The 13,286-nt window shown below is 33.4% G+C and overlaps 1 protein-coding gene across 1 annotated transcript; it reads left to right on the top strand.

Annotated features, from left to right (window-relative positions):
* The first annotated feature begins 476 nt into the window (after positions 1 to 476).
* Positions 477 to 4,839, top strand: Cap-D3 (Chromosome associated protein D3). The gene is made up of 3 exons (XM_070647127.1): positions 477 to 1,134; positions 1,200 to 2,200; positions 2,636 to 4,839. Exons 1-3 carry the CDS (start codon positions 638 to 640, stop codon positions 4,741 to 4,743), a joined length of 3,606 nt encoding a protein of 1,201 aa, XP_070503228.1. The 5' UTR covers positions 477 to 637; the 3' UTR covers positions 4,744 to 4,839.
* Positions 4,840 to 13,286: the final 8,447 nt, after the last annotated feature.

Genomic DNA, 13,286 nt, shown 5'->3' with positions numbered 1-13,286 from the left:
ACTCGTAGGAGCGTAACAAGTTATTTTTAAGGCTTTGGACCTCCTTTTCTCTCCATGGTTACATCTCTTCCTACTGGTCATCTGATTATCAGCATAATAACTGTCGTTGTTTCTTTTGATGGTGCTTATACATATCAATGTGGTAAAATCAAGCTTGTGGACGACTAAGGAACTCTTTGAAGGAAGCTGTCGATAGCGATAGAATTGCATTTGGTATTGGTAAATGAAAGATGGAAGTCAGTGATACAGTCAGCTTTAGACGCCATCTGAGCATAATTGATCAACAATGTTAATAAGTAAGTAAGTGGTAAAATCAAATAAAAAATCTTACAGGGTGACTAACTCAACATTACCACAGAGTGACCAAAAACACTCCCTAATTTCGAATTTGCTTCATTCTTTAACGATTTTTTAAAATTCAAATAATTAGACCATCCCCTCATAAACAATAACAATCTATGCTATGGAATTTTGACAAATATTGTGTTCGTGTTAAAGTAACAAAAATTTAAATAATCACTAAATAATCACAATTAATCCCAAGTAAATGAGTAAATTTTACTAAGAAACTCAAAAAGACACTCATCAACTTAAAATTACCATGAAAGTGTAGCATAAAGACCTAAAAATAATTATAATGGATCAAAAATTAGGACAAAAAAGACTCCAAAATAGATTCGACAGCTTTGAATTTAGTGACAGTGACGTTTCACAAACGAGTCTTAGGAATACAATTGTAGAACTTCAGCATTACTTCCCGGAAAAGCCACTGGAACTGTCACAAATTAACGATATCATTGATGAATCAATTGATAATAATGAGGACAATGCTTCATTTGTGTCAATTCCCGCCTATGACATAAAGTTCATTAAAAAGATCCGAAAGGACATGCAATGCACAGAATCATTAAAATTAATTCGTTCCTTACTGGATGAGTCGAGAAATTCCGATGAAATTGTAAATTGGGACTTGATTGTTAAGGAAGAGAAGTTCAACGTCAACTGCTATATCACATTCATATACATACTAATGAGACTCTTTGATATTGATCAAAAAGACAAAATTAATCGAGAATTGTCATTTAATGCTGGACGTACGTACATGTGTCTTCTCGGACTGCCAGGCGCCAAAAGGTAAATAAGAAACTTTATATTGAGTTAGGTCATTGAACCTTTATTGCTTGCAATTATTTTTCTAGGTGTTTTGTGTGGGATCGTGACTTGATTATTACTTACTTTAAGCTGCTGAATTATCATAAAAGATATCGAGAATGTGATCACTATCTGGAGCTGCAAATCATTCAAATGCTCAATGAATGCAAGAAAGTCTTTAATATTGTGTGTCTTAGTGATCAAGTGGATGTGCTGGAAAAATATGTTGAGACACTGGCATCAATCCTCGAGTACTATTTATCAAATTCTAATCGATCAGCCCTTGAGGCTATCATGTGCTGTTATGATAATCTGGAGAGTTTATGTTTACGTCCGTTACCTGATGAGGATATTGAAAACACAATGTACCTTATATTCTGCCGTACTGTTGAATTGCATTTTATTACGTCTAAGAAGCGACAAGGACCGTCATCAAGGCACGGTGAAGCTATTTCTGACTTCTTCTTGCATTTATTATCGACATACTCACTTAAGACTAAGAATGTACTGACAAAATTCATCAAATCACTTCTGTCAAATCCAGACCACAAGTATGACAGAGAAAAATCCCAAAAACTATACGATGTGGCTGTAAAGTATGAATTAGCAATTTATTGGAAATCAAATGAATCCATAATTGAGTACCTGCAAAAATTAGCAATGTCTTCGGACCATCGACATAGGCTGAACTGTGTGGAATTTTGTGGACGGATGTTGCTGATCAACACAACTCCTGATCCACAGGAGTCACCAAATGCTGATGTTCCACGAGAACTTCGAGTGCTGAAAATTCTGTTTGAAAAAATTTACGATAAGCAGGATCCAGTAAAGCTTAAGGCATTGGCATCAATTAAAACGGCAATTCTTAACGGCAACGGGTACACTAAGAAGATTCTGGATGTGATTTTTAAGAATCATTCAACAAGTGATAATCCTGAAATTTGGAATGTCTTAGGAGAGAGTGTGGGGAAGTTCCAGAAAAGTCTGCTTGCACTGCTGCAAAATAGCACTGCTACTTATATTAAGAAGACTTGTTTGGAGATATTGAGTGAGTATAAAATTTGAGTTATTTTTCAGGGGGGGGTTATTGGGGCTATGCACTGGGTAGTTATGTATCTATATTTGTTAGAGTAGATAACACAAAGTGTAGAATTGGTGCTCAGTGGTGGACCTTTGACTCTGTTTGAGGCGGACATCACACCTGTTATGTCAGCGCGGCCATTTCTACGATGGTGTCCTATGGGCTGTGAAAATTTCAATGTTATAGGCAAATCCTTCAACAGGCTGTTTAGGTTTCTCAAACTTTTTCGGGCTCATGGATTTACAAATTTAGTGAAAATGTTGCTTTTAGCCATACTTGACAACACTGCACTACACAGTAGTGCATCACGGAGCAAATGTTGTGTTTCATAGTCACTGGCTCTGCCATAATATTAATATGAAGCCTCAAACATCAACTATATTTAACTAATCTTATTTCCCATTTCAGCTCAGCACTGTGGCAACCTGATCGACAACGAGATCTTCATCGACATAATTACATCCCTCACAGACGATCAATCATATCTTGTGAAAAATCAGCTTTTAGAGTTAGTCAACACAGTCATCAAAGACCATCCGAAAAATAACAATGCAGTTGAGATGTGGTTGGATGTAATCATCAGTCTCATACGTGACAATGACAATAAAATTGTTGATTCCTCTATTAAATCACTTACGTCAATCTTTCAGAAGATTGAATCATTTGAGAATACAGTAAATGATGCACAAATACTTCCATGGACTGTCGTCAAACTTATTTTATCTAAAGGCAAGAGAGGCTTACTACAAAATGCAATTGAGACTACATCCACAAACTTTTTGACACAAGAGAAATTAAGGAAAATTGAGACTCACATTTTTACATCCAATAAGACTGAAGCTTGGTGCATTTTATCACTAATTGCGAAGAAGATGAAGTCAAATAATCCAGATATTATCATTAAGACCTTCCTTGACTGCATCACTGCCAAAAATTATGACACAAATGACTTTCATTTAATATTGGAAGTGATACAAAATTGGATTGAGACATTCAGTGTCAATTCTCGTGCACAAATGTTGAGTAAAATGACAGAAGTATTAGAAAATGGTGAATGTCCAATATCAGTCATCAGTCATCTGTACGAGACATGCATACTGACAATATCAAGCTTGTTAAGTGACCAGGAAATCAAAAAATTCTCAACAAAATTGAATGAAATTTCAAAAAAATTTATTTTACTAAATTTCATGAATTTTCACGTCGAGGAAAATTCCGAGAAAATGCTGAGCTACCTGCTGATTTATTGCGAGTCAAATACAGATATATCAATTCGACCCGACAAGCGAATCTTGGATTTACTCTTTAATTTCCTTAGAAAAATTCTCAACAATCAAATCATCATCTCTGTACAGAATGACATCCCAAGAAAAGTCAACATCGTTATAATTGTACTAACTAGATTCGCTATACGTGATAATGAATTGGCAGCAGAACTAACACCTGACTTGGCAACATTACTACGTAAAAATTTAAATATTAGTGTTATAAAGACAACGATGCAATGTCTAAATGATTTATGTAAGAAGCATACATCAACCGTTGCGCCTGTATTTAAAGAAATAATTTATAAGTTGCATTCAAAAAGTGAGGATGTAAGACTGTGTGCCTTAGCTAATATTTATGATCTTGTTATGCAAGATTTTATAAAAATGAAAGGACGTGTACTGCTTAATATGCTTGCATGTCTTGTTGATAAAAATGAAATGATACAGCTTAAGAGTCAGGCTGCAATATTAAATTACACAAATGACAAGAATCAAAATCTCCTCTATACATGCTTCATTGAGTCTGTATTTCTGTTTAATAATTTTATTCAACCGGAAAATTTTGGTGTTTTTCCATTGGACGAAATTGATCTGCATCTGTTGTTGCTGAATGGCGATGAAAAACGTGAGCAGCGTCATGAGCTGTACAGGTTTTTTGTACAGAACATCCACGACATTAATGAGGTTCATTTGCTTTTATTATTTAAACAAATTATTTTGTTGAAGGAAAAACTCGAGAAGAAAAAGTTTAAGAAAAATGCAAATGGAACTAATACCTTTAAGGACCTGCTGTACATTTTTAAATTAATTTGTGAGAAACGCGGCGAAAGTAAAGTGAAAATGAATAAAACTGAGGGTGGTGAGGAGGATTATGCTGAAGATAATCAAATGGCAGAGACGTCAACAAATGAGGCACAAAAAGGAAATAGCCGAAAAAATAAGAATGCATTGACATTGAATGATGCGATTCCGGTTGTTGAGAAAATGATTCAAATTTATCCGTCGTTCTCGAAATTGGTCATTGAATATGACTCGAGTTTGAAGTCACATATTGGTGAACTTACGGCAAGTATAGCAACTAACTTTGCATCATTTATTGAGTATTCAAAGGAGAACTTCTGGAAGCAACTAAAAGACAATAATGTTGAGAAAAAGACAGCAAATAAGAGGAAAAGAGCATCAAAGAAATCTAAAAATAAAAGATCTGATGATGAGGATAGTGAGGATATGGAATTGGAATAGAATTTGTATAAAGTTTCGTTATTCCTAACAGGCAAAGAGACCACTTTTAGGTACCGTAGTGGTCTTTCTGTATTATGAAAGCATACTCTTTGCCTGTTAGGGTATGTTTTTTTTTCAAAATTTTAAAATTGGGACTGTTCATTTATTACATTTAAGAGAGGTTCCATTATTAATTTTTAAGGAACATCCGTTAATCTGTAACGTAATAAGTAGATGGTCCCGATTTTCAATCAAATTTGGCATGACAAGAATTTTAAATTGTTTCTTAACAGGCAAATGCTTTCATGGTACCCAAAAGCAGTCGCTTTGCCTGTTAAGGTTTGTAGATTAAGTGAATAGAAATTTTGTAATTTTAAGGAATAAACAAAGTTTTGCAGTATAAAAAACTATATTTTTGCAAAGAAACTTTTAAATTTCGTGTTTTACGCGGAAGTTAATTTCTATGTTTATAATTAATTTAGTTCAATTGAATGCTTTTTCTAATATTTTTCTACTATTTATTTGAAAAGTTAAAGTTAGTTTCAATAATTTACTATTTTGCTATTTAAATGACACAAGAAATTCTTTGTTGATTTCATACCCGAGTGGAACAGGCTGAAATTATTCGCCCAAGCAGCACAATGGGACGAATTGCATTTTCTGTCATTAACATAGATCGCTATCAGTCGTCAGAATGGCTATGAATCTATTATAGTATTGTGCTGGTTTAGTTAAGTTTAGTTTATTCAAGCCAATCTTACAAACAGCACTAGCAAACACTTTGTGCTGTTCGGCTAGACCAAATATCATGTTTCTAGCTGACGTTTCGTCAAATTTCAAGTTCTTAACTATACGAACGGTCGTCTGTTTGTAGTTTGTTCCACTTAGGATAGTGTTACTATTGATTATTTTTGTCCCTCATGATAAATTCTACAAATTAAAGGATTTAGTATTTTATTTTGATTTTCTTTTCTTATTTATTTATGTTACAATAAATTTAATCTCAACAGATACATAAAGTCAACAATTTTACATATAAAGGTGCTTACATTGTTCAAATTATTATTTTAAAATAAAGTTTTGATTATTAAAATCTTAAAATTTTTGTGATTTATTATTTGAAAATAGTTTAAATTTTTTCTAGCCTTTAAAACTGAATAATGGATTCAAAATTGGAAAAAATTAAAATCCAACAAGAACTTTTCTGCTCTATAAAAATCTAATAAGAATCTGTTTCAGCCCATAAAACCAAAATCATCTTTAAATCTGTGACGCATAAAGACTTCGTTAAATACCCTAAAACTTCAAGTTTCTTCTTCCTGATGAAACCTTGAAAGCTCTTATCAATAGGTTCTTAATTTTCAATAATTTAGACTCATTTAAAGTCATTAAGTGCAAAGATCATTACGAATTTCCCCACAAAATCCTTTATTCGGAAAGACAGGTTCCAAGTATTTGACCAGTAAAATGTTAAATCCTTAAGATGAAAAGTCGTACTTTGAATCAGATTAAAATCATTTATTTCAATGAATCGATCTCATTTTTTCTTAAAATTTCAACATTTATTCACATAAACCTAGTATATCAACCACAAGACCTTCCCAATGAGCAATCAACGCTCAATAATTTATTTGTATCATTGTATCCATGTTTGTTTACAAATTAACGCAAACACAATAAAACTACATATTTTGAAAATCGTGGGAAAATCAATCGAAACCACCATAAGCCAAACATATATTAAAAAAAATAAAAATGGAAGTGATACATTTTAATTGTGCATTCATAGATAGACATATGTATTAAGGCAACTTGTATAAACACCATTAAGCGTCAATATAAATAAGCCATTAAATTAATTATTTTAAAAATAACATATGAATTGAAATTTTTCGATTATGTTCATTGAGTTTGTTAATATTTCCCTTTTTTGGTTTACATTTAATCGGGTCTATTGTGTACAAAAATATAAAAAGGGGGAAACACTTTTCATTATTATTTGTAAATTAACTAAAATGTTTCTTCATTTTGATACAAATAATTCATGCAAAATATAATTGAGTAATTTTCGTTAAAAACAATAAAATTATTCTTGTGCAAATGATTTTTTATGACTCTCTCATGCCACCACTAGCTGTTTGCTTATTTCATTAGAATTGAAGTGAAAAACCACGACAGCGTGAGTCTCAACTCAAAAATAATCAATAAATTTATTTCAATAATCATGAACAAATATTGCAGAACGAATTGAAATCATGCATTTATCCTTCAAAGGTAATAAAAATTTTTGTAAGTTTTGTGAGTTGTTGCAATATTTTTGTGGGTTTTTAAGGCGCATATTTAGATGATTGTAACAATTGGAACTATGATGCAGTTAAGTGAAGCGAAGATTGTCATTGAATCTTCATGAGCTTTAAACTATTTTTGAGTATTGAAAGAAGACTGAATTAACAAATTTTCGATCTCCTGAACATGATTCGGTTTCTCAGGATGCTGTCCCTAAGGCAGTGGCGGGCAAAATTTTGTTTTTCGCAAGTCTCTACCGAATCAGCAGATATCAAGCGATTCAAGCCATTTTGAAATTTTTTGACAACAAACATGTCTTTCACGACTGTTATACTTAGGTAAACTCTTACATTCACTTTCCTCAGTATGATTTTGTGTGTTAGGTACTATCTACCAAATATTATAAAAATTATTTTTTTCAACTCCGGTTTATGTAGACAAAAATAAAAATAGCGTTTTTTCGACATTTTCGAGTATAGCTCTAAAATAAGGGTGCATGGTACGGTATATTATTGCAGTTTTGAATAGTTCGTATGTTATGCTCTCAGTATGTACTAAATGTTGATGTAGTAATAGGTGTATACCAAGAAACAGGCCTCAGGGTGCATATTAAGGAGATCCAACCACCCATCTTGGAAGAAAATTCATCAATTTGTTAGAATTTTTGGAACAAAAGCATAAAACACATCTAAACATTTTTGTCTCTATCCCTGCTCCTATCTAATATGACATTGACGATCAATTCGCACTAATGAACCTCGAATAGGTGACTGACTTGGGGCTTCCCCTAAAGCGTTCACCCTAGTTAAGAACCTGAAATTCAAAATGTTTGACTTTTATTTTGAATAAAATACTCAAAATCCATGTTAATATCAAAAAACTTGATTCAGTGTTAGGCTAGGGACCGTTTTCTTATTACGTAACGCTCTTAAGAGGTGAGATGGGGAAGGGGGTGAGGGATTGAGATTTTATTATTGTTCAAAATGGTTCAAAAATTAAAATTTTTTTCGGATGTAGGTCAGAAAATTGAATTTCTAGTTATGTATAAAGTGACTGGTTTCTTAGTCTTCGTATCTAATTTCAATGCTTTTTCATCTTATAATACTCCTAGCCTTGACTACTAAACTGCACAATTCACCAAAATCTACCAAAATGACCATAAAATCCCTTTCTTTCCAATCCAAAATACCTCAAATATCTTACAAACTTACAAAATTAAAAGCGTATCTAAATTCACAAAAATTTCGCCATTGCTCAAAACAACCAAACGAAAACCTGCAAAGTCATTCGACAAAAGCAAAAAAAAAATGAAAAATAATAAAGTCATGTTGCGACCATAAAAAGCACCAAACAAACAAATAAATAAAAATTTTAATGATCATTTTAAGAAAATTACACAAATAAAATGAAAAAACATCGCCATAATAATAATAAATTGCGGAATAAGTACACGACGAAGGCACATGAAGGAAAGGAAAAAATATAAAAAAATTAGCACAATGGAAGTTTTTGTGTGGGGAGATTTTTTATGGTCTTTTGAACAATCGTGAAACGTCAAATGCATGACTTTTTTTATGAATAAAATGTAATAATATTTGCAAGCATATGTAGAAACATGATGGAGAATGTTTAAAGTGCAATTGAATGTCGAGAATGATTTTGAGGAAGTGATAAGAATCGTTTTAATTTGTATGAGTAATGGCTGGTGTACAATTAGGGAAATATAAGGTTTGATGTAGGAAAACTGCAAAATGTTTTGATTTGATTGTAATATTCTTGAAATTATGGACTTTTAAGTCTGTAGCAAGTCTGTAATTTTGATTCTCTCTTGGATAATTTGATGTAATTTATGTCAATTTTATGCTTTTTTTTAATAAAAAAGTCCATCTTTAGTCCATCAGCTCATCTAAGATGTTAATATCATTACATGAGATGTGGTAGATATGCATTAAGACGCCAAGCAAGGCATTGACACGCGTTTAATTTATGCTTTCTCTGGATATCCTAGGAAATCCCGATAATTTCAATCCCGAACCCGATCTCGAATATTTAGGTTGGTACAACAGATCGTAGATCGCAGTGTCCTTTCGTCATCGACGGAACCTAATCTTTATTCTATTCTAAGTTCCAAAGAACGAACCAACTTCGCCACTAAGTGACTTTGATGATGATGATTAGTTCCTAGTGATTCACTGTGAATCATAGGACGTTAGTGAAGCGGTTGAACAGGTTTCTGTCCTTGGCTAAAATTACTTTAACTGCTAGTAAACCAAGCAACTTACTTTAATTAATCAACAAAAATACAATTTCACAATTCCTAAATTGATCTAATTCTAATAATACCCAGCCATATATACATATCCATCATAATCATCATTATTGCTATTATTTGAAATAAAACATGATACCATCAGTCGAGCTCATATTATAACAGATATATTCTATTTCCATATCTCTTTTTATACATGTTACTAATTTGTATATTCATTAAACAATTGGTATCAAAATGTGAGTATGTGGAACAGAAATAGCAACAAAAAATAGAAATGAGAAGTAATTTGAATAAGAAGAAGGCAGAGGGGAGAAATGAATTTTTTAATATTTTTGGGGGCTGTAGAAAAGTTTGAATAAATATTAACATTTCCGATTAAAAGGTGTTCCTTACTATAGCATTTAAATGATATTCTCATTTCATATAAATTAAATACACAGTTCTTGCCTATCATTATTAACTATCGTACCTTTTTCTATAGTCATATTATTACTATTATAATAATTTGTATAATCCACATATACAGGCACAGATGAATAGAATCAACCATCCACAATGTGCCTAAGTGAAACACGTTTCCGATGTAAAACTTAATTAATATGTTAGAAATGCTGAAAATATACCGCGACGAATTGCAGCCATTGTTATTTCCATGAAAATTTCTTTCTTTAAGGTTCTCGTATTTTTTTGTGTTGTTTAAAGGATTGCAGGTCTTATAAGCCACAATTTATTAATCAAGATCTCGAGTGAAAGAGATCTTACGAAGGAAATAAATCTATCCAGTCATTGTGAGGTCTCTTTTTACCACACAATTTCGTGAATATTCGTCTAACCCCTTTTTGTTCTTCATAATACATATGTTCATGTTCACTCGCTATTATTGGTCGTCTACCTTTTATGCTACACATAATTTCATACTCTTCTTTGTCTTCACAATTCCTAAAAACCATGGTGGTCCATCATTCATTACCTCATTCATTAATTTTTATGTCCCGCACTCATTCTTATTCTTTGGTATGTAATAATGCCGCAGTCGTCCATTTGTACATGTTAATTAAGTTAATTTAATGACAATTATTATGATAAATTGTGAATTAATGAGTCGACTTCATTTAAATCATATTCCATGAATCTCTTGTTTCTAAAAATGGACGGCATTTTAATTATTTTATGGTAATTCAGATAATTTTTATTCTGACAATCCCTGGTTTATGTTAATATGATGTTTCTGGTTGTTGGGAGTTGTTCATTTATTGTGTCAATTATTTGAAGAATGCAGTCTAGGTAAGTGAGGAGGTCTCAGGCAAGTCTCAGGCAATTCTCAGGGAGTTGGCAATCATGCGACAAAGTTTGTCATTTTGGCACTTTTTCGACTCTTTTTATACACTTTTTGTAACATTTTTGTCATTAGTCACTAGAGGTGTCCGCCTCCGGGAGGCTATAACCTGTTCTTAAAAGGAATTGTCATGATGTACGGGAGCAGACGACTGTGATGTTCGAGACCATGGTCATCCAAAAGAAAAATGCGTAATTGCTTAATTTTCAAATAGTACAAGTTGGTTAATCGATACCAAATCCGGCAACAAACCGACGTGACTCAGGAATGAAATGATCTCTAAAACAAATACTGTCTCAGAGTCACAGGCCTGGTAAATGATTCAAACCAAATTCAGAATCAAGTCTGTGCGAAGGTCGGTTTTTGAACGATTAACCCTCAAGTGGACAAAAATTGTTCAAAATTTCTTAAAATATGCCAACTTAATGCCCAGTTGATGACTAGTTCTAATGCAGTTTTGTCTACTCGACACCGATTAATACTATTCTATATTTACATCATTATTGAACGACCCCATCCAAATTAGTCGTGGACGAAAAATGCAGATGATTTATGACATCAGCTTGTGTCGCCCTAAAGGTCTTATCAATATCACATATCACGCCTCAATTCATTAATTTTTTTTTGATAAAAAATGAACATTTTTGGTCACACTTAATTAAGATTATTGGTCAGTCAGTTGTGTGATGGAGTTGTTGATGAATAATGGGTTAGGGAATGCTTAATTCCGAAGTTTTAGGGGGATTTAATGTCATAAATTGTGATTAAGCTTGAAATATAGCAAAAATTTACCACACAGCACTCAAAAATTGTCAAAATATTCCCACCGAGACAAACAGTCTAGCACATTCACAATCCATTCCCAGAATCCTTAAAAATATCCTCAAAATCAACATCCTCTCAAATTACAAAACGACTGCAAACATTTCTAAGAAATTGGAACCTCTAGACATCAATTAGATAGTAAGAAATATGATCGATTCTTATTCAATTTTCAAAATACAAATTTGTCATCCAATTTGAATATTGAAATACATCCATTGAAGTCATCAAGTGTCACATTGAGCATGTTCATCACACATTAGTATATGTGGATGTGTCGTACAATTCTCAGTGGAGTGATTGGACGAGATAGTGACTAATAATTTCCAGTGCTAAATGATTTATGGATTTTTTGTGTAGATAGACGTAAAAATTTCTATTACCACCCGCTCTGCTTCCTTAAAAATCATCAAAAATTTTTTTTACGATTATTGGTATTTTTATGGCTTTTATATTGTGTAAAGAAGCTAAATTGCCCCCTTTCAACAGTTTCAACCATTTTCATTATACTTCCTTTACAAAATGTGAATCCAATAATGTTAAATCATGTGACAAATATGTTCTTTACTTCCTTCTTCTTTCATCCACAATGTACGATCTATAAACATGACAAATAGACTCAATGGCTTACAATACTAGTGAGTTTACACGGTAAATAAGACTTGAAAAGAAGGGATGATTTTGATATAAAATTTTTTGAGGGTGTTACAAACAAAAGAAAGTCATAAGAATGAGACTTTTCATCCATTGTGTTTGTGTGTGACATGAGAAAGTCAAACTTTGATATATTATCCTTTGTATTTTTATTTATTGCTAAGTTCATCCTTGGTGTCCCTTAAGGGTATATTGTTAGGAAGTTTTTGGGAGCTTTTTAGTGGGTTTTATGTTCTGGATTGTAGGTTAGGGCTCCATAATTGACTTCTTGGACTCTATAATGTATCCAGAGGTCTAACTAGGAGTTCTTCTAGCTTTTTGATGAGCTGCGTATTCTGAACTGTAGTTTAAGATCCTTAACTGAGTGCTTGGACTGTATGCCTGTATCTAGGGATGCAGCCAAGGGGTCTTCATTCAGGAGGGTCGCCAAAATTTAGGTGGGATTTTAGGATTTTTTTCACGAAGCACCCTAGCAAATAGAAGAATTTTGAAGCATTGTCAGACATTTTTAAGGATGAGACTCAAGCTTCCCAAAGTTTGATCAAAATTTTTCAAGACCCCATAAGTCCCATCTTCCGTCTACCCCTGCATGTCTACGCGTTTGTGCAAGGGTCTACGTCTAGCGGATAGGCTACGTCTGTGAGACAAACTACGTCTGTGAGACATGCTACGTCTAGGTGACAGGCTACGTCTGGGGGATAGGCTACGTCTAGCGGACAGGCTTCATCTAGAGGGACAAGTTCGTCATGAGGGACAGGCTTCGTCTAGGGGGACAGGCTTCGTCTAGGGGGACAGGCTTCGTCTAAGGGGACAGGCTTCGTATAGGAAGACAGGCTTCGTCTGGAGGACAGGCTTCGTCTAGGGGGACAGGCTTCGTCTAGGGGGACAGGCTTCGTCTAGGGGGACAGGCTTCGTCTAGGGGGACAGGCTTCGTCTAGGGGGACAGGCTTCGTCTAGGAGGACAAGCTTCGTCTGGAGAAAAAGTTACGCCTGTCTGTATCTTTGTGCAATTCCTTAAACTCTCTTGGATAATTTCGTCCAAAACATCCACAAGAACGCAATATATCTTTTCCCCAATTTTTCAGTCCTTTTTTCTTCACAACAACAAAAAAGGAAAAATCACTGTTAATACAAGCAATTTTTCACATTATCACCCTCTCAATTTTCATTGTTATTACCGACTCGTGTGTTGTT

Source organism: Chironomus tepperi, unplaced genomic scaffold (assembly GCF_022539635.2).
Source record: "Chironomus tepperi strain 1889 unplaced genomic scaffold, CSIRO-AGI_Ctep_v1 contig_373, whole genome shotgun sequence".
NCBI lineage: Eukaryota > Metazoa > Arthropoda > Insecta > Diptera > Chironomidae > Chironomus > Chironomus tepperi.
This window is presented reverse-complemented; position numbering and strand designations above follow the sequence as displayed.

What these genes read in the sequence shown, in the direction of transcription:
- Cap-D3 (XM_070647127.1), top strand. Translation starts at nt 638, where the DNA reads ATGGATCAAAAATTAGGACAAAAAAGACTCCAAAATAGATTCGACAGC. An exon ending in GGACTGCCAGGCGCCAAAAG is followed by an intron (nt 1,135 to 1,199) that starts GTAAATAAGAAA and finishes TTATTTTTCTAG; the next exon opens with GTGTTTTGTGTGGGATCGTG. An exon ending in GACTTGTTTGGAGATATTGA is followed by an intron (nt 2,201 to 2,635) that starts GTGAGTATAAAA and finishes TCTTATTTCCCA; the next exon opens with TTTCAGCTCAGCACTGTGGC.